The 25450-nt window shown below is 50.0% G+C and overlaps 1 protein-coding gene and 1 long non-coding RNA gene across 15 annotated transcripts in view; one reads left to right on the top strand and one right to left on the bottom strand.

Annotated features, from left to right (window-relative positions):
* Window positions 1-25450, bottom strand: part of LOC148052911 (uncharacterized) — a 63300-nt gene that overhangs the window by 1058 nt on the left and 36792 nt on the right. The window contains exons 1-10 of one of the 9 annotated variants that reach the window (XR_015709129.1): window positions 24630-25256; window positions 13127-13511; window positions 12900-13021; window positions 11714-11910; window positions 6152-8612; window positions 4108-4309; window positions 3537-3780; window positions 3136-3303; window positions 1137-1499; window positions 746-865 (exon numbers count right to left, since the gene is read on the bottom strand). This is a non-coding gene — a long non-coding RNA (uncharacterized LOC148052911). Of the gene's footprint in view, window positions 1-745; window positions 866-1136; window positions 1500-3135; window positions 3781-4107; window positions 4310-6151; window positions 11529-11713; window positions 11911-12899; window positions 13022-13126; window positions 13512-24629; window positions 25257-25450 lie in introns of those variants that run through there. The other 8 variants (XR_015709125.1, XR_015709130.1, XR_015709123.1 and 5 more) reach the window with 8 other exon arrangements.
* Window positions 665-24255, top strand: GMIP (GEM interacting protein). Of its 6 annotated transcripts, XM_087778130.1 has the most exons (23): window positions 665-917; window positions 2283-2420; window positions 5679-5723; window positions 11887-11980; window positions 12065-12140; window positions 13008-13071; window positions 13942-14067; window positions 14318-14382; window positions 14800-14910; window positions 15159-15239; window positions 15879-16067; window positions 16186-16323; window positions 16771-16961; window positions 17513-17634; window positions 17876-17962; window positions 18081-18179; window positions 18265-18404; window positions 18711-18899; window positions 18981-19118; window positions 19226-19422; window positions 19965-20259; window positions 21797-21917; window positions 22433-24255. In XM_087778130.1, the coding sequence occupies exons 1-23, from the start codon at window positions 665-667 to the stop codon at window positions 22927-22929; spliced, it is 3456 nt and encodes a 1151-aa protein (XP_087634256.1). In that variant the 3' UTR covers window positions 22930-24255. The 6 variants fall into 6 exon arrangements, with proteins under 6 accessions (XP_087634256.1, XP_087634252.1, XP_087634250.1 ...); XM_087778126.1 differs by lacking the exon at window positions 5679-5723 and having other exon boundaries at window positions 18816-18899; XM_087778124.1 differs by lacking the exon at window positions 5679-5723.

Below are 25450 nucleotides of genomic sequence, written 5' to 3'. Positions count from 1 at the left end.
GCGCGGGGCAGCCCAGCGGAGATTCGGGAGCCCGACTGCACCGGGACACCGGCAACGGCTCGATTTTCTGGTTTCACCAGCAAATACCAAGACGCCGCGGTACCCGGGACAAACAGAGATTTCTCACGAGAGGCGATGGCTTTTTCCTCGTCCGTGTTTTAGCTGAGGAAGGACAACGAAAGAGATGGAAGACAGCTCGCCTAAGCCGACGTTTTTACTTGCAGATAATGTTATGGTAAATAAGAGAGACCCATACGGAAATGCAGCGCTACTGCATATGGATATTCGGCGCTTGGTTTTGATATCCAAGCCTTGCTAAGAAAAAGTTTCCTAAACTTGGGTTTCCATTTGCTGGAAAGGGTGCGAAGAAACTTGATAATTAAAACTTGCTTCAGAAAACTCTGGTTGCAGCTCTACTCAATTAGAAAATGAATAAATGCTGAGAGCATGAGAATTCATCTCATACCTTCCATTTTCTTCCGAGTGTTTTGTCTTGCGTCTCCAGTTGCTTTTGCAGAATGCTGCTTCTCCTCCTCCATTCAATGAGGGGGAGCCGCGCTCACGGCCCGCGGGACCTCGGAGGTGTGCGCCCAAAAACATAGCCGGAGAAAAAGGCTCACCCACCGGACTCGGGAAAGCTCCGCAGCGGGTGCTCCACCTCGCCATGAACGGGCCGGGAGCCCAGGGCAGCGCCGGTCCTGCTCGGATCGCAGGCGGATCGCCAGGCAGACGCCTTCCACCCGGCCACGAGCCCGATGCCGGATGCCTGGCTGCTGCCTGGGCTCCGATCCAGAGCCCTGCCCCTGGCGATCGCGCCGGCGGCGGGGACCGCACGGCCGGCGAGGCGCTCCGCATCACCAAACACCTGAGGAACATCGACAGGAAACTGCAGAACTTCCGCGAGCTCTTCCGAAAAGGTAAATATTTTTCAGTCCACTTATTTGCTTACAAAACAAGCAGATTATATTCAGCAAAAACGATCCTGTCTCATTCTTGCTGCATTATTTATTTAAAGCAATGAATTTAGACAGCCCTCAGACAATTTAGAGTGGTTTCTCGCTGCGCAGATATTTAATTATGCAAACGTCTTTTGCTCTAATGAATTGCATCAATAGATAAAATTTCAGAGCACTTACCCACCTAAGTGCGCAGGTTTTCTCCAAAAGCGATGCAAAACCACGCCAAGTGCTGCTGACAGCACCTGCAATTACTCAGGCGTGAGTTCAGCTGGCTCAGAGAAAGGCTGCCTGCGATAACCCCGCTGAGAAAACCGGGATTCATCCCCAGGGAAGGAGTCCAAATGCCACGAGTCGGAGAGAGGCTCAAGCTGGCGGTGCTCTGGGTGGCGGCGGGAGCCCCAGCGTGTCTCCCAGCCTGGAAACGTGCTCCAGAAGCGCCGCGCCTGCCTGTCCGGCACCTTCCCCCTCTCTCCTCCTTTTTCCCAGGATAGCCTCTGTGCTTGCAGGACGCTCTCCAGGCTGGAGCCCAAGTAAATAGACCTAAACCGAGAATTAAGAAAACAGTTATCACAGGCTCGGTGCTGCTCTAGAAACCTTGTACAGCACGGCAGCATTAACAAAATCCCTTCAACTACTTGCTGGAACAAGAAACCTCCTGGAGAAGTGCCACCCTCTCCACCAAGGCACCCGGAGAGCCCTGTGATCTTGGTCTCCCCACCCACGGCCGCAAGCTGTAGCTGTAGGTCACGGTGACTGCCTCACCCCAGGCGCGCCGAACAAGTTGGGTTGGCCGCGCTCCTCCAGCAGACTCGTAACTGCGGTGGTGCTCTTAGCTTCGCAAGGTGTTTGCTTTTAACAGCCCCCAAACAACGCCGGCTGCACGTGGAAATTCAACCTGCCCGGGCTGGCTCCTTCGCGGAGCGTCTTTCCGAGCGCCCAGCTTGGGATTGCGTTTTTGTCTCGGAGGTTGGCCTTTGGACGTAAAGACACGAAGATACGCAGCGCTCCTGCAGCAGGAAGCGGGGCCGTTCATCGCTTGGGCTCGCGGAGTAGAGCCCAGACAAAAGGCAGCGTGGAGCCTCGTTGAGGGTCCTGGCCCTGGTGACTAAGGACCGGGCAACGTCCACATCCATCCCATCGCCGCGTGGGGGTTTTTTCGCTCGCTTCGGTCCTCAGAGTTTGTTATTTGCCGTTTTGGGCAGAACTTGAGTATTTGGGAACAGCCGGGTACCCGTACCATGGTGCTTATCCTGGGAGAGGTGAGGATGAGAGTTCATGCATGCAAAAAAAGAAAACTGTAATTTTTCCCCTTCTTTATTTTAGGCGAAGTTATTTCAGCTTCTGTTGAAGCCAAACTGGCAGACGTACTGCAAGCCATCTCCTCCTTCCTGAACGCCTATCCTGCTTTGACCGGGGATGCCATCCAGCCTGCCGTAGCAACCCTTATCGCCAACATTGATGGTAAATCCGTAACCTTAGAGAACCTAACGAGCGCTGTAGTTGTTGCCCTCTGCTCAGCGGTGATGGAAAGCTTTCGCACCGCGCTCAGCACCGACACAGGGGTGTCCGTGCGCACGGAAAGCGCGTGTCACTACCGAAGCTGAGCAGAAGTCGGTGATCGTCAAGGCTTATTCGTATCCACATCCCATCGTTAGGGAAGACAGTGCTTTTAAAACGCATGAAAACGAGATAAAGGCTTAGACGTGAGAGCCTTTCTATTTAGGTTGGCAATTGTGCTGGCAAACCGCACCTATCTGTCTGTTTTCCACTAATAAAGCCACGTTGCGTTCGGGTGGTGAAACCAAAGAACGGAAACGCGAGGCCCCGGGGAGCTGTTCTTGGCTTGGTTACGTCTGTTGGAGCGAGCAGGCGTGTGTCAGGACTTCTCTCGGTGCGGAATTCCTGTATAACCCCGTGCAAAACGTTTTCACGTGTTTGCTTGTCAGCGCGTGGCAGGGGGGTAGAATTAGCCTGACTCACAGAACGGTTGTGGCAGTTCGTTTACGCGCTAATTAAGAAACCGTTACCCGCCTCTGGGAGGTCAGGGCAGCGTCCTGCGCCACGCTGACCTTCTTGGTTCGATGGTTTGGACGTGAATCCTTAATGCTCTTTCTATCGTTTGCACGTTACTGTCTTGGGAGCTGAGATATACTTAAATCTAGTGGGAAACCCTCACCTGAAAGCGAGTCTCAGCCTCCTCGGGAGAAAGGCACAGTGGTTCCTGGCCTTTGTCTCAGGGGTCAGATGCGTTTCAAGAGGAAGCACCGACCGTCCCGTCCCGATATTCTGCGTACGGTCCCCACCAGAGCAGAGCCGGGACCGGCACGAGGCTCTCGGCGGGGAGCTGGAAGGAAGGAAAGTGCAGTAACCACGCCGCCGCTTCCACTCCCTCTTTCTTTCCTGCCCTGCCTTCAAAAGACTTGCTGATGTGAAAATGTATTTGCCTTATAAAATAGCAGTGGTGACGTAAAGGGAAGTTTAATGAGACCTCACAGGGGGCTGCTCCTGTGTATTGTCTGCAGTAACTTGCCATCGTGCTTGGTCTAAAATAGTAATTAAAAAAAAAAAAAAATTCACCTGTTAGAAACGCAGGAGGAGTTTGCAGGCTGCGCTGGAGGAGCTCAGCGTCAGCAGAGCGGCCGAAGCAGCTTTCTGCTCCGCCATCGGTGCCGACCCGACCGCACCGGCAAGCGGAGAGGCTGCCGCTAAGCTTCCCGCTGGTCAGAGCGCCGCGTTATTACGCTGCGCGCGGCTCTGCCTTACCTTGGCAGATGGGCCGTTTCTCATGAATTCCCGTACTTCCCTTTTGCGAGCCTCTGATCTGCAACAGAAAGTTTAGGGGTTTACCATCTCCACTTTTACCCCTCCAAAAAAACCCCAACCAAAAAAGGACGGACTCATTCAGCAAGAACGCCTAGGAAACAGTCGGATGGGACTGGGTTCCTGGTAAACGAGGAGCCACCCCCCTTGCTTTGTGCTAGCTTTTATTAGCTTTTTTTTTTAATAGAATTAATTGGCGGGGCGTTGCTGTACTGCGTTGCAATCCTTTTGGCTATAAATGCCTTCGCACTAGAAAAACATTTTTTAGATCGCTTAGCTATAAATACGGCACTGTGCAAACTGGGTACGATAATTACGCTTAGCATACCCGTAATTATACCAGTCGAACGTAGGAAACGGAGAGACAGGCTAGGGAAGATTTGATAGGAGAAAGTCATCGTGCCGACCCCTCCGCGGATCCCAGCAGCACTTTGCCATCATTACGCATCCCAGTTTTCTCGTTCTCTTTTCAAAAAGTCAGCCGATACCTCCAGAGCCCGAGCAGAAACCGCCGCCACGGTCACTCGAGCCTGAAACATCCATCACGGAAGCAGTAACTCAGATTCTAGGATTTCTTTTGAATTAAGCAAGCGTTACGGACAGAAAGGCCAGCCGAACCATAACGCTGGCTTGTGCCTGGCCGCAGTCAGTGTGACTGAAGAGCCCGGAGATTTGCCTGGTGGCGCAACTGCGGGGAGAGATTTCGCAGAATTTAGCAGCATTGCTTGAGCCTTCAGCAGATGCCAAGGGCAGGGAAACCGCTTCTGGGGAGCCCAGAGCCCCAAGCATGCTTTTAGGTTGCAGCAGAAAACATAGGGTTTTTAATTATTCATTATTTTTATTAAAAAATAATAGCTCCACTGCTGAGCACAAGTTTGTTTCTCGACTGTCGCATTTTTGCTGTCAGTTTCTCTCACATTTGCAGAAGTTCGCTTCAGTTCCTGCTCGCTTCGATCTATAATCTTTGAATAAACGTTTTCTATTTCCCACAGCACAGTTTCGTCGTTAAATCCCCACCAGTATTCCTAAACCGAAGGGAAAATTCACCAATTTTAAAGAGGGCAACGCTAGCTACGTGCTTGCGGCCAGTAAATCAATTGCTTGGGAGCTGGAGCGTATTGTCCAGCGCGAGGGGAATCAGATTTAAAGGCTGACGTCCCAGCCCGCCGCCTGGAGAACGCTCCCCGGCTGAAAAACATCTTGACGCAAGCCATAGATTTTGCCCTAGCTCATCAATAACCTACAAAAAAATCAAGACTTGTTTTTATTTAAGAAACAAACCCTCAAAAGTTTAGATTTCCGTTTTGCTGAGCAGAAGTCGAGAAGGGCTGCGATCTCCGAGACGGCTCCGTTACACCCAGGCGCCGGCGAAGAGAGCAGAGGAACGGTGGCTCAGGCAAAGACGGCTGCTGGCCCGTCCTTTCCCTTCTGCTGTCCCCTCTTTTCACCTAACAGCCCTTTCCCCTCGCCACCGGCACTTTCTCAGCGGTTTCTTCAGTATATTTGGAAGCAGGGGCGTTTCTTCGGAAGCAGACAGTGCCCTCCAGGTAGGAGAACGGGGGCTGCTGCGATAGCTGCGAGCACCGAAGCCAGGAGGACTCAGAAACGGTCCCTTTGCTATTTGGTAAATAGCAGGGTTATGCAAATTGCATGATCAAACAAATGTACGCCGCACGCTGTTTCCTTACACGGAAGCGCGTCTGCAGGAAGCAGATTTGGCTACAGCAGCCGCGCTCACCGACGGGCGCTTCTGCCAGTTATTTCGGGCAGGTCTTCTTCACGTGAAGCTATCATGGGCCTCTGGATAATTCCTTCACGTCTGATCTGACCAGGAATTTGTGTTTTATTTGCTTGAGCTGTGATTCATAGCTGGGTCATTTGGGATTCTGCTGCTTTCAGACCAAACCGCTGAAGACTCAGCCATGGAAGACCCAGAACCGAGTGGTATGTGATGGCGTTTGAAACAACCTTTTATACTGTTTGTAATGTAAGCTTTTGGGGCGTGCTATGACATACGATGCAGATCAGCCTGGGAGCCACCTAGGGAATACGGGTGCTAGAGAACAGCTCTAAGTTCCTCTATCTGGGGTTTCCATGAAGACCCCAGCTGTTCAGTGCTCTAAGTCTCTCTGACAGATGAAATTATTTGATGCATTGGTACTGGACGTTGACTTCATGTAAGAGGAAAGGGTGCAAACCCCTTTTTCAGGAGGCAGAAGGTGCAGTGTTTTCTCTTAAGCGATTGGAAGTACGTTGCTACTTGCATACCATCAGCTCAAGTCCCTCTGACAAAAATTTGCTCTAAGTCCTTGTTCTCAAAGGTGACAACCTTAATTATGAACATAATCAGTTTGACTCAGAGTAACACTTACCGATCGAGCATCTAAGAGGTCTCTGTGCCACCTGAGAGCACGAATCCCTCCTGCCAGAGCCCCATCTTCAACAGGGGCCAGACCCTGGCGCTTCAGAGAGGTGAAAAAACCCTCACTGTCTCTGTAATCAAGGAAAGACAGCAAGCAACACCAGTCCTTTCCCTGCTCTCACGTTCAAATGCATCATTACCCTCATAGCTAGAAAACTCTCAGTTCAGCGTGCCTTTCAGCAGCTGGATCTTGTCATGTCTTTGTCGTGAAAATCGAAAAACCATGAGCAGAATTTCTATAGCTCACGATCGTACACGGGGACAGTTAAAGGACGCCTCGGCGTCTTTGATAAACTGAATAAGCTGAGCTGGTTTGGAAGCTGCGTCGTGAGATCAGTTTTCTGCCCACTCTCGCCCTACAGAGCGCTTTTGTGTCTTCAGCAACGTCTGCGCAGCCTCTCGCCAGAACTAACAGCTAACGCGCTCACCACCCAGCGCTGGGCGCAGAGGCACACGCAGAGCCTGTTTCTGCTCGATGTTCCCCTTTTGTACGTACCCAGCGCTCGCGGAGGTCCTCTTTCCGCAGCGTTGCATGCGAGGCTCGCGTTAGGCAACCACCCGCCGTGTCCTTCTCTGCTTTTCGGGGCAAAGACTTCCAGCCTGGCGATCCGAGATCCGCACCTAATTTGCGGACGTTCGGCTCTACGCTGCAGTGGAAGCATAACCGTTTCTGAGGCCGCTGAAAGGCTCTGTAAGACATAGCTGCCTTACTTCTTGGCCTACAGTCTCGGTCTCATCAAGCACTTTACCAGGAGAGATGGCGATACAAGTCCGATCATTTAACAATCCCACCAAAAAGCAGGAAGCTGTTTCTGAGATCCCTCTAGAAACAAGCCCGTACGTTGGTTAACGATGTATTTTTAGGTTTGTCAGTGACACAGTTTTTAACACGCGACCAAGAATGCCACCAGAACGTGACATGACCGTAAAAGTCAAAAGCCTTTGAGAAATCCAGGTGTGCCGTACCCACAGAGGGCCTTTTATCAACAACATCTCATCTGTTAAGGAGGTTTATTTGACAAAATGACCCGTGTAAGTGATTTTGTTCAGTCTTATTTGTTAGCCAGTAAGTGTTGCTGTTGCTAACTGGGAGGTCCTTTACTGCTTTCCAGTACTGGAAGCATCTGCTGTGCTTCACTGCCAGCCTAAATTCTTCTTACCATCGCTAACGTTGCCTTATTTGTAATATTGAAGAAACAAGCAGCCTGAAGTTTAATGTAGTTGTACTTTTCTGACATAAAAAGCAAGGTTTATTAATTACTTAAGTACTGCAGGGGGCTGCCGTCTGCCAGGACAAGCCTGGGTTACCGATATTTCCCTCTAAAGCTGGCAATCACCTCATTTTTATTTTGCGAACGAAGGCACCTGCGCTCGGTTTCTGCTGTCAGACGTCTCGGAAACATTTGCAGCGTGCACACCACCTTTTTCAATGAATTGATGTATTAAGGGGAAATTCTCCTTTCCCCCTCCCCGACATGCTTCATTAATCCCCTCGGTATTACACACTGCTAGTTAAGACATCGCTAGTATGTCCTGCTCGTTGTGGCTGATCGCACTATTTGGTACCCGTTCCGACCTCCTCAAAAATTAGCCGATTTGTGAATTCAGTTTTTGCCAGGGTCTTTGCTCCACTGAAGTGGGAAGAGAAGACGAGAAATCAGAGTGACAGATGGGAAGTGGTCTTGGTTTTGCAAAACCGTTGTCAAGGAACTTGGATGATTTTGGTCCAAAACTGTTATGCCTCAGAGATGCCGATCGAGGCAGCCGGAGCAGCGTCCCTTGCTGCGAGCCATAACCAGAGTCTGACTGAGGGATATCTTGGTTACGGAGGGAGGATTTCACGCAGGAGTGGCAGATAACGATTTTCAGACTTATTTGGCCTAATTTGGTGCAAACCGCACAGTGGCTTAGCAAGCTGGGGATTTTTCTTTTATGCAGAAACAGGAGATTTGCCTCAGTGGAAAAATTCAGATGTGTTGGAAAGCGCGAGACTGAGCGCAGAGAAGGGGAAGGCGCTACCGGGAACAGGCTTGTGATACCGAGGTTTGGCAACGGTGCCATGCTGAATTAGGGTTTTAGACATTTTACCTCATTTCACAGTAACTGCAGCTGAAAGGGAAGTGATGCTTCTGCTGAACGGCAGAACAAGAGCTTCTCCTGCTAAAAATATCGACGCTCTGCACACCCACCACTGCGGGAGCTTGCTCTCTCCGTAACGGTGGCAAAAGGCAGAGAAGAGCGGTGAGCTTTCCAGAAGGCAGATGATGGAGATGAGATGATGGCCTCGTCCATCCAAGGATGGGGCAGAACTCTGCACGACAGCTGGCCCGCTCCGCTGCGAGCGTTGGCCATGCTCTCCTTTAGGACGCCGGCCTGGTGCCGACGCTGGAAGAGGTTTCTGCTGGAATTGTCTGAAATAAGAAGAATAAGGATACGCCATCCTTCAAGAAACATAGATGGTTTTTAATCTCCAGAGGAGTTAGTCTCCAGATCAGCCTTCCAGTTGTCATTGGGTTATCCAGTAAGATAACTGGTTTTAAATCGAAGCGTCCGTTTGTAAATAAGGCTGCAGAGTGGTAGTGAACGGACAAAGGACTGAGCCGGGGTCTCTTCCAGGCCCGTGGTCCTACACCCCAGCGCCGCGGCGGATGCTCTGCTACCTAATCCTCACTGGCCAAGGCAAAGGGCTTTCATCAGCATCTGAAAGATGAATTCATCGTGAATTCATCGCCAGTTTATGGATATTTACGGGAGCCTCTGCAAGCCTGCCAGGCGCAGGGGCTCCATTTTCCTTCCAGCCCAGGAAAACGTACACAGATGTTTACGTATTTAGCGAGTGGGCAATCGGGAGTGCACGGTTCCTCAGGAAGGGACATCCTGAAGGTGTCCGACAGGCGGCTGCCTGATGACAGCTGTGACGACAAAGAGCAAGACATTCGAGGCAATTCCTTTCCTTGATGAGATACGTACGAGGCACACGCATCATTTGGCCCAAACCTGCAGGTGCCAAAAAGCCACTCGAAAGATTTTAAACAGATGGACAAACTGGCGCAGCTCCCAAATGCCAAAGGGGCTGCGCATCGGGAAGCACGCGTTTAAACCCGTGAGAATGCAGCTAACAACATCAGCGGCAGCCAGGCTAGGAAAGCTTTTTCTGTCCAATTTTTCCACCTTCCTACTTCTATAGTATTAGATATGGTATTATCTTAGTGAGATGAAGCAAAAGACTTGTGAGAACCTGAGGTTCTTGCCTGTCTTACAGCACCTCACAATAGCTGCTTTCAAAAGCGGAATGTTTCATTTTGCCCATCGCCAGCGCTGCTCGAGTTGAGTCACTTCTTCCTGTTGTACAATCCCCTGCTAGTGGTAAACAAGAGAAATTAAAGATGTCCGTCTGCTCAAAGTAACAAGAGTAGTTAAGATTCAAATTAAATTAGTATGCCTTGGATTTGTTACGTCTTGGATTGTGAGCAATTTGTGTCTCTTCCAGAAAAACCAGAATGAGATGTTTGGTAAACTGCCTGTCTCGCTGAGCGCGAAACGTTGATTTATCACGGTTAAGCAGGACGGGTGCCGGGTGCCGTTTGCAGTTCTCCGTTCGCACCAGTGGTGCGTTTAAATCCCTTCCCCAGGCCCCCCAGCCTGGCAGGCCATTCTGAGCCGATCCCTGCAGTTCCTTCAGATCGCAGTGGTTTATGGTAAAAAACCAAGCGCGTCTTCACACGTTTTCAGCGTCTCGTTCCGCTTTGGAGTAAAACGTTCAGAAGACTTTTAAAGAACAAGGCCGGCATAAATTTTAATTATTTGCCCAGCAAAGGCAAGTAGGCTAGGAGCATTCCCAGCTCATTTCTTGATGCAGAGGGAACACAGCGTCTGGCCCGTGCTGCTCAGCGCTGGCTGCGAGCGAAGCGCGGCTTCAGCGCCACACCCAGCCTGCTTCACAGCTATTTCTATTTTAAAGCTGGCGATGGGGTTAGGTTGGTTGGTGTTCACGGCTCGGACACCGTAACCGTACGATTGTCAGCGAGCACTCTCGTTTAACAGCAAACAAGGAGCTCTGAAGAACAAAATCCCTTTTCCCATCTGTCTTTTAATTGTATGTTCTCCCTTCAAATCCTTTCTTTGCATTGTCCGATGTCTTTACAGAGTGAAAAAAAGATACGTATGCATCTGTACATGCCCACCGTCTCCCTTATCGCCAGCACAGACAAGCCAGTCTCGTGCTCTTCTGCACCATTTGGGCTGGAAGGGTGGAAGATGCCAGAGGAGCAGTACCATCCCGGTCGGGTGCCCGGGGTCTTCCCCTGCCTGCTGGGAGTTTCCCTGGAGCCATCGGCCTCTCCCAGGGGCAACGTGGTTCTGCAAGCCTGGGCTCAGCAACCGTGCGATGCTGTTCACGTAGCCCGGCACCTCGCTCAAGGGCAGGCCAGCTCCTAATCAAAACCCGACCGGAAAATCTGTATTTTTCAGGACTGAGACAAGGCCCAGGAGTAGCTGCAACTAACTGAGACACAAGCTGACTTTTCTACCAAGCATCATTTGAGCAACATTTGCAAGTACTTGCTGCTCACTGTCAAAAACTCAACTTTCAGTGAAGCAACTCTAGATTTAGGTCAACCACATCCTGTTTCCTGGAATGTCAAAAGGACAAAGAAGAGTGAAGTTTTCTTTTGTTTTTACCAGCGGTGCCCAGTTTCATATTTTAAAACTTTTCCCCCCCCTTCTTTTTTTTTTTTGCAGCAGCAGCTTTCAGCCTGAGTCAATTTTAGTTTCAGCCCTCAGTGACAAACACATGACAGAGTGGAAAGTGAGGTTAACAGCGTCGCTCACCCCATGTAAAACGCATGTGCTCGCCTCCACCCTGCTACACGTGCAACTGCAGGCAGAATACGCGTAGACCTTAGAGATGCGTGGCAGGAGCGCGTTGCCCCTCAAGCGGGGACAGGCCCATTTTATATTTTGCACGCCCACTAATTTGTACCAGCTGGGGACCGAATGAGACGCAGGATTTCGTAACGTAGATTAGCACCATAAATAAGGACACATAATACTGAGAAACGGTCCCTGCACGTAAAACATTGCGACACAGACACACGGCGCGCAAGGAACGGGCAACTTCTGCGACGCAGCACAGCCCGTGCACCGCCGGACTGCTGTTTCCTAGGCACGCGGCTCTGCCGACACACCTTGCGCGGCGTGCGCGCGGGTTTGATCGAGGCGCGGGGCATGCCGCCGCGTCCCGCGAGCCCCTCCATCAGGTCTGCCAGCCCATTGCCGGCACGCAACTAGGGGCAGCGTGTCCCTGGTGTGACTCCAGCTCAGAGCGGCTACGATAAAGATTTCCGTGTGATTTACGCAGCTGATCTTGGGTCTGATCACAAGCCCTAAAATCAGCTTCGATGTCTCCCCTGGGCCTCCACAGAATCATTTTCTGCGGGTTCTGCCCAAAGAACAGTTTTACAGTTAATTTACAGTTACCCAAGTTTTCTTTTGAATTCCATCTCGCCCTCACCTTGCCGTGCTTTGCCAGGCCATCGCAGCTTGTCGCTTCCCTGTGAACCTGCGCGGGATAGCGGGGCTCATCCACGCTCCCCCGCACCCTCTAGAAACCGTCCTGTCGGTTTTCCAGCCTCGGGGAGCTTTGGGTCAGGCGCTCCAGCGAAATGATTTCTTCTCCAACTCCAGGTCTCGACAATCAAGAGAAGGTACCTGAAAACAGAAAGCGGTACAGTGAGATATTCCGGAGCCTGGATGCCTTAGAAATCTCAATTGGAAATGCGTATGTAGAGAAACGGGGCTGAACTAGTTTTTTGGGATCTTTGCAACCTTCATTTATTTAATAGTGTTCTTTTTCATTATACAGGACGGTTGATATGTTCGCTGGTGATGCTGATGGCACTGACGACGCAGACCTAACCACAGAAAGGGAGGTCGTTCCGGTAGGCAAAAAATGAGATCTATTTTATTAAAGAAATTATCGATGTCCATTGCCAAAGTGGATGATTCTATCTTATTAAATTTTATGGTTTTAAAATTCTCTTTGGGTGATCATCTGAAAAAAAAAATAGTTACAGCTCTTACTTGAATAGACAGAACCATACAAGACTTGGTTATAACAGTGATGAAGGTGAAAACAGAGCAGATAATATTTAGTGGAAACATTCAGGCATTTACTGTTTGGATTTACATTTTTCTGAAAAACCAGATGTGGAAATTGCTGGTTTAAGTTCTGCATGCTGGAAAAGAAGATCAGACAAGACAGCAAACCCAAACTACACTTGAGAGTCATGCATCAAAAACCTCTAAAATGTTGGCCTTAAGAAACAGAAGATCTTCAAAATAGAACTTAATGGTTTTTCGCTTGCTTTGGGCAGTAGGGGACTTTGGGGCATAATCAGCCTCATTTCATGCTTTTCTGTATAAACAAAGGGGCTAGGAACTTCATTTTTCTCTGTCAGTGACTGTTCTCATGTAATCGTATTATCCCATGAGCTCAACTTAACAATAAAAATGCAATGTTTTGTGATTTGTAGTCAAAGAAGAGCTGCCAGCATTCAGTCTCGCAGCCCTTTTCCAGCCTTGATCTCTCTGCCGTAATGCTGTTCTTCCTCCGGGTTTCTGTTTGTCGTGGACTTCCATACCATGCTACCTTCCCTCGGTCAAATCTCAGACTGTTTTAACTGCGCTGGGTTGCTTACCTAAGCAAAAGCAGCACTCCAGCTGGCCTTTTGGAAAAATCCTCCAGATTTCTGCATACTCATTTTTCTTTTACTATTTTCTTCTTTTTTCCCTTTTCCTCCCCACAGCCGAGTGAAAGTTTCTGCAAGAGCAAAACCAGTTCAGAGAGGCAAGTGCAGGCAGACATAACAGGTAACATTGCTAATTAAAAATCCAAAAGGTGACACGAGAACACGTAGGCAATCACCTGGCAACGGTCCCGGCAGCCTCCCGAGGACACGGATGAATAATGCCGGTGTCTCCGCTGGCATCGGTCTCGGGGCTGATGGCCAGCAAGGACGCGGATGCCTCTTTGAGCTCAGTAGTCCTGCTGCTTCCTCCAGCGCCCAGATCTTCCCCTGTTCAGCCATTAACATCTCGTTAAGGAGCTTCTCCCGAGGTCCTGATTTCTAAATACCGAGACATCAATTCCCAAAGGTCTGCCGGTTTTAAGCACGGCAAAGATCAACCTAGGGAAACTTGGGATACTCTGAAGCACTTTGCTGCCCGCTGGGAGGGTTCTCACCAGCTCTGTACTTGTCGGCGGTATCATAAAATGCAACCAAAAATTGTTTTTTCCTCATATAAGGTCCCTATGAAGAAAAAAAAAAAATTCTAAGCTGCTTTCTCACAGATTTTGGCTTGAAAAGTGTTCAGATTCGCTCACTGCAGCGTAACAGATCTGTCTTAGGTTCCACCAAGGAACAAGAATCCTTCCTGCAGCTCCCCAGTAACCCGTTAGGTCCTTCACTTCTGGTTTTCAAAACAAATTAAAACTAAATATTTAATTAAAGGGGGGGCAGAGGAATATACCTGTGTAATTTGCCTGGAATGGGTGTGGTTCCATGGGTGGGACAGCACGGGGTCGCCGTGAAGTAGATCATAACGACATCGTTCAGTGAAAGACCTTTTTTATGGCTGTTACCCGAGTATTTCACAGCACCAACTCCAATTTCACCACTCTTGGGGGAGCCTCTGCCCGTCAGCCAGAGCTGTTCCGAACCTGGATTTATTCTGTTGCAGTTCAGAAGGCAGACGAAATGCTGATAAAATGTGAAGGCGGCATTGACGCAGCCCTCGAATATGCCAAAATGTGGTGTAAATACGTCAAAGAGCTCCTCAGCTGGATTGAAAAACGTCTGAGCTACGGTGAGTCTGTGCCTTTTTTTTTTTTTTTTTTTAAATCATAGCCAAGAACACACAGTTGCAAGCAAAAGTATACCAGTGAGAAACTGGCCAAACACCAGCCCTTTTAGTTGCTTTTCCCTGACGATAAAGACATGGAGTCAGAATTTCTTCTTCCCTGAATGATCCTAATTGACTGGCACGACCTCTGGCTCTGACGAACCCACCTCTGCGACCGTGAATCCGGTGTCTAATCCACTCTGCCCTTTTACAGAGACAGAGTTTGCCAAAGGGATAGTGAAGATAGCTGAATCGGGACGAAACGCCATCTTCCAGCAGGTACGGGTCCTTGCGGGGTTCCTGCCTCACTGCACGGGGTTCCCTTCGGAGGAGGAGGAGGAGCAAACGTGAGGCTGTCCACACACCTGAACTGCTTGCAGAGTCCAGCTTAAGCAAATACGCCTCCAAAAACTTTCCTAAAACTCTCAGTATTGGAACAGTTCCTTTTTTCTTCTACGGGCTTATAACACAGAGTGATTGTTTGGAAAATTAGATAGAAGGATGAACTGGCAAGGAGTCAGAACGGTACTGCCCAGCATAAAGCTCTTCTGCTTCCAGTATCCTGCTGGGGGGGCTGAAATAGGCCCCCCCTCATTTAACCGCTCTCACCTTGCTGTAATAGATCTCCATCATAGCTAGCAAAAGCTCTCAAATTTAGGAAAGCTGCAGTGATTATCCATCATTTCGTGTTTGCAGTACAACATGCCTCTTCGGGAGCTATATACAATGGTGCTGGACCATGACACAACGGTCGGAAATTCAGCTAGCGAGACTGCAGGATTGCTCCAACAGAAGGAATTCTACCAGGTACCGTGTTGCTGCGTGGACTCAACAACTTTGCTGAAAGATGAGACGGGAGCATCACAGAGACCTAATGAAGCGATTTATCCTGGTCCATGGGGGTGGAGGGGATGAAAGAAGGAAATGCCCCCCGAGTTTAAGGGGAAAAGAGGCATCTTGCAAGGCTTGCTTTCTACTGTCATGCCCTCACCTGTCAGATACTTTTTCCTGCCTCCCGAGGAACGGTTGCCATCCTAACTGTTATTGCTCTGCAGCCTCTGTCAGCCAAGAAGAACGAAATTGAGAAATGGAGGAAAGAATTCAAAGATCAGTGGACAAAGGAGCAAAAGAGAATGGTAAGAGGCCGAGAGATGGGCCTGACCTTTACGCCAGTCACGGCTCAGAACACTGAAAACAAATGTTCATGAGCAAGCGATAACTAAATAACATAATACGCACCCCGCGATGGAATAAAAGTGCTTTTTTAAAGAGTACAAGGGGGGAGCGCTGGTGGCATTCCTGTGCCATCCTGCCCGTGCTACCTGCTAGATCCCACCACCTCCTGCCGGCTGCAGAGGCTGGCTCTGAGCGAGGACGCGGTTTGGGTTCGCACTCGCTGGCGCGAGGCCGCCTTCAGCAGAGAGGGATCCCCTGCAAAGGCTGTGCCAAAACCCCAGCCGCACACAGGCTGCCAGCACTTCACCCTCAGCCCTTTTCTCCGGGGTTTCCTGCTGGGGAGGAAGATGCTCCCGGGCGCCTTGCGGATGCAATCCAGGATGGCTGGGTCTCTCCTCAGCTGCAGAGGAAACCCAGGGGCACCCTTAGAGCTCCTGAACTTTGGGAGGAGAGGGAGGGAGAATACTGATGTCCATTTGAATGAGAATATCCACTGGAACCAACAGACAGGCAGTTTCCTTATAAGCAGAGTACCGCTGTGACTTGTTCCTCCCACTGCCTCACCGAGCTGCTTAAACCTCTTCCTTTTCCCACCCAAGAACGAAGCCTTGTCATCCCTGCGCAAGTCCCGCCTGCAATACATACAGCGCTGCGAGGAGCTGGAGAAAGCAAAGCACCTGAGCGCCAAGGCGGAGGACGAATACCAGAGCGCAGCCCTCACCAACCCCGGCAGCGCCAACAAGCAGCTGGAGAAGCGACGCCGTTCTTGCGAGGAGGCGCAAGCCAAGGTGACGAGTTCAGATCAGGCTGCCGGTACTCCCAGCCATCCCACGCGCCGCGTGACGGCACCTTCCCACCCATCCCGGTGACTTTCTCCTCCTTTGCTCCATTTCTGATCGCGCACAGGTTCAGGAAACGGAAGCTTTGTACAAGATGTGCATCAGCGATGCCAACTTTCGACGACAAGAACTGGAGAAAGTACGAGCACGGATCGTCTCCCATATTCGGAAGCTCATTTACCAAGGGGATGAGGTGCTGATGTGGGTACGTGGAGTCCTACAACTTCTCCTCTAACCCTCATTTCAGGGAAACTGCTGTTTGGGGTAAGACCTCCAGGCTCTTCACCATTTCACTGTTGAATCACCCTATAACTGACCATTCTCAAGCAGTTGAAATTAGGGGAGTGCTCTGGACGTTGCTTTGCTACTGACCTGCTACCAAAGAACCTCAGCTATATAATCACATTTTCAACTACTACTGCTTTGAGGACACAAATATCCATAGAAAAAGTCTAGGGGGGAAAAAAATCCTGGAACAAGAAACAGTGACTATTTTTATCCGCCCTGCTAAGTAGAACTATCAGAAGTGCAGGTAACCGAGTTTGGGTAATGAAAAACTGAAGACGAGCGAATGACTGTGAGATGCAAGGGAGGAAAAAGCACCTGGGCTTTGACTAGCAATGGTTTTTGGTTTTTTTTTTTCCCCTGTAAGGTCACTTTAAGGATGTTCAAGCAGCGGCAGACTCAGTCAGAAAAGATTCCAGTGGAATACCAGTTCCTGTCCGAGGTCTGCAAGCCATACAAAGCGGGTGAGAAGTACCTGGAATTCATTCAGGCTCTGCAGAAGAAAGACATTCACATGGAAGTGTTTGAATTCGAGCCACTTGCTTCCGGAGGACAGAGGTAAAAAAACACAGAAAACTTCCATCCTAGCTGAAAGGTCAGAAATATCTAGTGCACAGAACAACAACAAAAAGTTTAGAACACATTTATAAAGTCACTAGCAACGCTGTGAGTGCTAATTACCGAAAAGCCCACGGCCTCAGCTGTTAGCATCTTTTCTCTCTGCGTAGCTCCGCTACCGAAGAACAGATCTCTAAAGATGCGCTCGGTTCCTTCTGCTGAGCGCAGGACCAACATCAGTAAAAGCAGGGCAGCAGTTTCGTGCCACCTCCCTTCACTTATTTCTACCGTTTGCCAAAGATTTGGATCGCTCTTTTCTCACGCGGGTGCTGTCCGACTTCTAAATTTTGCCTGCGGATAGAAAAGGTGAAATTATATTGAACAACTTTGGTTTCCTAGATTTGTGCCAGTGTTTATTATAGTCTCCTTGAAAACTCAGCTTACACCTGAAGCAGACGCTTTGTCTCAAGTACCCACAAGGCAATGCAATATTGTGATTTATTTGTCCGTTATTCTTCACTGCTGGAAAATTGTTTGCAACCCCTTCTCAGGTCCCCTCCCAGCAGCAAAAAGAAGATGGCGTTGCATTACACCGGACCCTCTTCCGCAGCAAAGGATGCGAGCACTCCAGAAGATCCATCCAGAAAGCACTTCTCCACAAACGGTGAACAGAGTAGGTGGAATTTAATAAAGACAACCCGATTTTCTCTCGAGCCACTGTAGTTTAATTTAGATTAGCAGCCAAAGAGGTGGGAGAGGTTCTCAAATTCTTAGGGCAGTGCTTTGCTCAGACTGGGAGAAAATATTGACAAGTATTTATGGATTTTCTTGGGAGCTTGGTTTGGACTTCAGCCCTGTGTTGAAGTATCCCAAGAGCACTCGGGATGGCCTGTCACCGCATCCACCTTCCGCAGGTGCGAACAAATCCCTCTGCAGCGACACAGAAAGCCTCGGTGGGAGTTGTGAATCCCGGTCCCTGGACTCTCCCAATTCCAGCCCAGGTGAGAGCCGCAGAAATTCTTGCCTCATATTGCCCAAAAGCCTAAGACGGGACTAAAGCCTACACTGCCCCGCTGTGTGCATCATGAGGACGAGAACAGCTGTTTCTATTTTCTCAAGGAAACTCCGATAGGAAATTGTTGAAAGCTCCATCCACCAGCACCATGTCCTCCTCAGAGGATTTTGAAGAGAGAGATTCCTTGCAAACTTTTGACAACGGTGAGCCACGCACATATTTGACTCACGAGGTGGAAACGGTGCTTGAGTATCGGTTCCTTTTAACGATTTAATGCTGTTTCCGCAGAAAACGGTACATCCCAGCAGCAGTTTAAGAACATCCTCCTCTCCAGCGCAGCGCAGACCCACCGGCTGCGGAAGCTGCGGGGACCATCCAAGTGCAAGGAGTGCGACACCTTCATGGTCAGCGGCTTCGAGTGCGAGGAGGTGAGGGCTAGAAGCTGTCGTTGCAGATGCCTTGCGTAGGAGCCTGGGGTGACCGTCGTCTCACTGAAAGTCGGCGGGAATGAGGGGCCTTTCTGCAAAATTCTGGGCTTTTTCTTCCTCTGCATTACACAAGGCGTGCTTTTCTGTCCTTGAGTAAGCCACCAGCTGCCACTTGCCTGAAACAGCCCTCCCGGGGTTGGTGGGACTTTGGTGGTTGAGGGAACAGGAGAAGTCCTCCAAGTTCAGCCACCGCTGCAGGGCTGGACCACAACCAGACCATAACTCGCGGCGGTTCTGCCATTTCAGTGCTGCCTGGCCTGCCACAAGAAGTGTCTCGAGAACCTGCTCATCACTTGCGGCCACAAGAAGCTGCCCAACCGAGTACCTCTTTTTGGCATTGACTTCACGCAGGTTCCTCGAGATTTCCCAGAGGAAGTTCCCTTCATAGTGGTGAAATGCACCTCGGAAATTGAAGCCCGTGCCCTCGGGGTGCAGGTGAGCAGTCAGTTATTCTTGCTTCGGTCTTCTCTGCTCCGTATCCAAACCTCCTGACCTCTCCCCCTCTGAACCATGCAGGGGATCTATCGGATAAGTGGATCCAAAGCCCGGGTGGAAAAGCTGTGCCAGGCGTTCGAGAACGGACGGAGCCTGGTGGAGCTCTCCGAGCATTCCCCCCACGACATCACTGGGGTCCTGAAGCATTTCCTGAAGGAAGTGGGTACCAAATCTCTGCCGGGAGCGCAGGTCTCGGCTGACCGCATTCCTCGGTGCCAGACCAGCAGGATGAAGTAACGTGCCGTTTTCCTCCCCTCTCGCTGCAGCTTTCGGCACCGGTGCTGCTGTCCCAGCTCTATAACGATCTCATCGCGCTTGCCAAAGACCTGCAAAAACCCGGGGAGGAAAAGTCGGACTGCGCAGGCCTCCCGTCAGACCCCATCCAGAGCATGAAGGACCTGCTGAGCAAATTGCCTGGAAGCAACTACAACACTCTGCGGCACCTCATTGCCCACTTGTACAGGTGAGGAGCGTGCCGGTTGTCACGCTGGTTAGCGTCAGGTCCGACCCCAGGAGATCCCTGTTGAGACCTGGCTGCCAGAGGAGCGGTAGCACAGCGCCAGACGCGTACGAGAAGAGCACCTGGGCTTCCTTGACCTGGGAGAGCCAAGCAGGCAGTTGAGGAGGGTAAAAAAAATTCATTCATGGAAAGGACCATCTTGCAGCAATTAGGAGAAAGTCTTAATGACCAAGAAGGACCAGAAGGTCCTTGCTGATAACGGTTCATAAAGTGCAGAGCAAGAGGTCAAGGAATAACCTGAATCGAGCCCTCTTTCACCCAGCTCTGCACGCAGGTCACAAGAAACAGCCACTCTCATCAGGGCTGCACCATCCAGACAGATTTTTCTCCGGAGTTTCCCTGCACAGACCAGAGCTCTGGTCCCCGTAAAAGATGGGGTTCCACTCTCTCCTAGGAAATGGGGGTTTTGGTGCGTTCCATCTGTGTGCTAGCGCATTCGGGTTGAGAGCTGGGAAGCCCCTAACAGTCCTGTTTCCCTTCCCTAGGGTGGCAGAGAAATACGAAGAGAACAAGATGTCCCCAAACAACCTGGGCATAGTATTTGGGCCAACTCTGATCCGGCCAGGCTCAGGGAGCGATGTCTCAATGTCATGCCTTGTTGACTCTGGGTATCAAGCCCAGATTGTGGAGTTTCTCATTCAGAACTACGAAAGGGTGTTTGGGATGGATGACCTGCCTTCATCCTTATCCCTTGGATGTGAAAATCCTTCGCAAGAAGCCTCGACAGAAACGGATGAAGGACCTCAGAGCCTAAACACAATCCAGAATATAACTCTAGAGGTAGAGCTCCCAGACACTGAGCTGGGCTTACTGACCCTGCTGTAGAGACAGGAAGGTGGCCTAGCAATTAAAGAGAACTTTTTTTCCACGGATAACAAAACCGTTTGCTATCAGAGGGTTATTCCGAGAGGAAGGAGCAGAGAGCCTGTTGCATGTGGAGTGGGAGAACCAGGAAAAAAATTAGAAGCTGCAGATCACTCGGCAGCTTCTCAGACCACTCTGGACGGTGGTTTTGCTCCATGTTTTAGATCCTAGTCATTCTGAAAAGTTGTGGGGTTCTCCATACTGAATTGCTTAGGACGCTGCTGTTTCTCTCTGTAAGCAGCTCTACAACTTTGGAAGCAGCTATGTACACTTAAGACCTGGCGCATGCCCCAGTAGAGCCCCACGGGGCTCTGCCGCATCCCTGCCCAGCGGCCACGGACCCTGGTTTTCCCCCGCTACCGCTGAGTGTTCTGCGGCCCTCCCAAGCGCCACGGCTCTTTCCTCACAATGTTTCACAACCTATTCCACAGCACTTTAAAACACACAAATGGGCATAGCATCCCTCAGCTGGGACATGGTGGGTTTTTTCCTTTTCGCAGCTGGTTTGATGAGCAAGAAAGAGGAAATGACTTTCCTAGAGTTAAGCCAAAGGGAGCGAGATCTGGGTTCGGGGACTCTCTGCCTCCTGCTTTTGAGTCATGGGTGCTTATGTGCAAGACAGCCTGTCTGCAGTGACCGTATCCATGTCTGACACGCAGTAACGCTGCTTTCTCTACAGGTCCAGCTCACTGAGGAAGCAGAAATTAGAATAACCATGATTACAGTTAAAATAAAATCACCAGGGTAGACACAATTCACTTCTCGTGTGCAGAAATCCTACAGGATTAATAAACCTCCACAGAAAGCACTTTGAGATACACACAACTATTGCCTTCGACTATTTGCAAAGCCATTTTTACCTGCTTCTGCAGCGTGACTGAATTCCACAGAAGGCATCAAATGCCTTTAAAAAGGGGAGTCGCTTCTAAGGGCACTCTCGTTTTGGCATCGACAAAACCGAGCTCTGGAGCCCCCGCCCAGGCGACCTGCTCCTTGTGCACACTCACACTGGTTCCATACCACTCCCGTGTCCTTCGCTCATCCTCCCATTTGCATTTGACCATAATTACTGTGCTCCAGTTAATGGCTTGCTTTCTGTTTCCCCTTTTTGTTCCGAAATGGGCTACTTGAGTGTCCCGCGGGACACGGGAATCGGTCTCGGCACACGGCTGCCTTCTGGGCCGAGCTTGGTGGCAGTTGTGGTCTGCCGGCACGGATGCTGGAGTTGGCAGGTCTTGAACCATAATTTTCTCTCATGGCCCTGCCCCGTGACCTTCTGCAAGCTCCTTCCCTCTTCCCCCAAGCATTACAGCATTACAAATCAAAGCATTTTCAGCTTAAGCGGTTGCCTCCATTCACTTGGCTCTAACAGCATTCGGGGTGAAGTGGGAGTTGACAGTATCTTCATGTCAAATAAGAGTCCTGTATAAACACTCGTGGCTTTTTCCAACAGAATTCCTCCTCCAAGCATGGTTTAAATGCGGACTGTGTCTCTGATAACTCGTCTTCCAGGGAAGCCATCAATGAGCTGACTCTGGAGGGAGCCCACAGTCCCTTAAGCGTGGATGCCCTAGGTAAATAAAGTGCTGATCCTGATGTTGTTACAGGTTCTCTTGTACTACGTTTGCTGGTTTTCACACCTCCTGCCTGCCTGCCTCTACATTACACAGCAGAGAAAGCATGGCTGGGCCCTCCTCGGCATCGCTGCTCGGTCTTTGCGCAGATAACCTACTGCAGAGCAGCCGCCACGTAGCTGGTGTGAAAGTGCAAGCACGTTTTCTGCTCGTCTCAGGAAGAGCTTTTCTCTGCTGCAGCCTCAGCTCTCGAGCCCGCAGTCACCTCTGCCACCTCTCCTGGCTTTAATATGCCTCGAGGACAGCTTTAAGAATAAAAACCTGATTCATATCTTATACCTCTTTCAAACGCATACCTTGCGATTGCTCCCGATTAAGGAGGCTGTTAAGAGGGGCATTTTAGCAGGAGGGATTTCAGTGTCCTTTCTAACAGGAAGAGAAGCCATCAGCCAGAATTGTTTGTCGCAGTAACCTTGTCTCGCTGTTCTAAGATAACTGTCTAATTTTTTGTTCAGAGATGAATACAAGTGTTGGCTCTGAGCTGGAGGAGCTGGAGGACTCTGTGCAGGAAAAGACAGACAGTGACTCGGACACGGTCCTCGGGACCCAGCCCAGATGCCATTTCAGCCGGCAGCCTGTAAAATATATTCGAACCCAGCCAAAAACGAAACCAGTCCTTCCCAAGTCTTCCAATTTGCCCTTGAGGACTACCACATTAGCCAGTGTGGCAACGGAGTCTGGTGCAGAAGGCAAGCCTACCGACAGCAGCTCCGTGACAAAGGATGTCCTGGAGGAGAGCACTAGGAGCAGGAACAGCTCGACCGACACAAGCACACTCAAGCAGCGCTCAGGAGGGAGACAGCAGCTTAAACATTTTGAGATCACGCAGGAAACCGCCAGGATTATCTCAAAGTTTAAAGTCGATGACACTTCTGCGTCCCCTGAGTCTTCTCTGGAGAGCGTGGGATCTGCTGAGAAAGCAGAGGACCTCAACCCAGGGACATACCTATAGAAAAAACCCTAAGGGTAGCAGATAATAGCAATGGAAAGGGAGGGAGGACTGAAATCCCACCCCTGCTGAGCAAAGGAATAGCCATGGGGGGAGAAGAACATCCTATTTGTATCTACCAGGCAGGCTAGAGAAAAGGCACCTGCTGTGAACTACCGGGCAGGCTTTCAGCTAACCCAGGATTGGCTTTTTATTCGCTAACAAACCCATAGGAGTGATAAGAAGCAAGCCCAACAGCACTCTCCCTCCGGAGCATGCCCTGTTTAGCATGAAGGACAACGCAAGAAGGAGAGGAAACACAGATTGCCTGGCTGGAAAGATATAGCTGGGAAGGAGGCAACTGAAATGTAGGACATTGGACAGAAAACGTTCCCAAATGGTTGTTTTCTGGCAGCTGCAACAAACACTGACTTTTGTCATTTTTATTTCACAGCATTTTTGAGTGCAACTCACTTTTTGAGTGTACTAGAACAGGGTGCGCGGCCAAAGCTCATGTACTCTGGATCCTTCTGCTTCCATTGCTGGAGCTTCAACCCGCTAGTCAGCGCAAAGTAAAGGGAAAAGACGCTGCTGTACTCGGAGCCGGACCCCATTTCTCCAGAACTATTTCCCTCAAAGCACGTTGAGCTTCCACGATACCTCCGCTGGAAGCTGTCGTGAAGGGGGCAAAGCCCTGAACCCCCAGCAGAGACGAAGATTTCTTGGGTCTAAGATGAGGTTGCTCTGACTTGCTGGCTCTCCAGCTCACCTCCGTGTGGGTTGCTCCTTTTGCCTCCCTGCAGCGGATTTTCTGTCTGCCAAATTTCAACCCGAGGACAGGGAGGACTCTGTCCTATAGTGCCATCTCCTGACGCAGGCCTGGGGAAGACAGGCTTCCCACACTGCTCACTCCGGGGATAGCTTTGCATTACAGGACGGGCAGTGTTACACATTTCCTTGGTGCTTGGTTGCGTATACAGCACGAAATTCAGACGACAACATAAAAACTTCAGCACTAGGGCAGGTTTCGGTGATTACCGTCGGCTACAAAGACACTAGGAGACGTACAAAGACGCCAGAGCTAAATGCTAAAAGAAAACATTATGCCTTCCCCAAATAGCTCAAGAGATTAAACGATCTACTTTACCAATTTCTTTTGTCTCGTCAAAAGACTGTTAAGAAACAGGACCGAAACATAAAGTTGTAAAAGAAATGCTAAGGATCTGTTCTTAGTATTTGTACAGTTCAGGCTAAAGAGAGTTTGCATCTCTGGAGCAATGTATATTTGTTAATAGAGCGCTTTGAATTCATGAATACTAAATTATCTTTTACTGTAGAACTTCTGTAATAAATTACTGGGTGTTTTATTATGAGTTTACCCTGTATTTATTCAATGTGAATAGGGAAGCCTTAAGCAAACACTTACTGGACTGTTATTGAAAGCACCAACTGCGCTCGGGTCCCTCTAAAACAAAGGTAATGCTTGCCCACAAAAATTTATAATTTGAGGAACCAGCAGAGCTAGAATAATATCCCTGGTCAAACCCCTAGTTTCCTTTTCCTGCTGCACACTTAAATAGTTAAACAGGAGATTCACCCTGCGCAGGAGAAGCGTTAGGGGCTTGCACAGCGCAGCTCCTGCCATCCACCGCTGCCCTCCGCTTTTCCTTCCAGCGGTCCAACGCATACAAAAACGCTATTAGAGAAAACACGCTTGCTCTTACCTCGTAACTCCTCGTTCCTCGCCGCTTTCCGCAGGGCTGGTGATTTGTTGAGGGCAGGAGCTGCCAAAGCAACGCTTCCAGCCAGAGTCGCACGGCTGCCAGGTCCCGCTCGCGCAGGGAGAGCTTGGACGCAGGGTCCGAAACGTCTCTCCTCGGGATTTTCTGTCGTCCAGCCGCAGCCACCCTGGTTTGGAAGCTGAGACGCTCAATTTAAGATGAAACTTGGCAGGGAGGGAAGCACCACTTCCTCAATTCCTCCCGCCTCCTCAGGGCTGCGTCTTCACTTCAAAGGAGCAGCCTCCGCTGTATTCATGTACGGCGAGGGACGGGCAGCAGTCCTGGGAAGCACTAACAAGGAACGACCGCGTTTCCCAGTTCAAAGCAGGAGCAGAGAAGATCTTACAAACGTCCTATTTTCGCAGCAGCACCTTACGTAGGCGGCTGCCTGGCCCTCCAACTCAGAGCTACACCACGGAGGATAGCAGCAGCATCTGTGTAATTAATATCCAAAACCATATTAATATCCAATAGCACCCCCTCAAGAAACCTCTTATCACCCAACCAACCAATAAACCCATTTCTTACTACAAGCTTCTTTTTTTTTTTTTTTTTTTTTTATCAGCCAATGTGAATCCGGAGCACAACGCAACCATCTCATCTCAGCCAGTCAACGTGCGCCTGAGCATCGGTCGCTCCTCGTTAAGGAAATTAACGGTCCCAGGTCTTCACAAACAAGGGCCTCAGCTGGGCTGCATACGCTGGACTCTGAAGTGACTTAGGAAAATTCAAGCACCTGATAATTTTAAGCAGGGACCAAGAGA

Source organism: Nipponia nippon, unplaced genomic scaffold (genome assembly GCF_047370975.1).
Source record: "Nipponia nippon isolate SJK-2023a ecotype South Korea unplaced genomic scaffold, ASM4737097v1 scaffold_42, whole genome shotgun sequence".
NCBI classification, from domain to species: domain Eukaryota; kingdom Metazoa; phylum Chordata; class Aves; order Pelecaniformes; family Threskiornithidae; genus Nipponia; species Nipponia nippon.
This window is presented reverse-complemented; position numbering and strand designations above follow the sequence as displayed.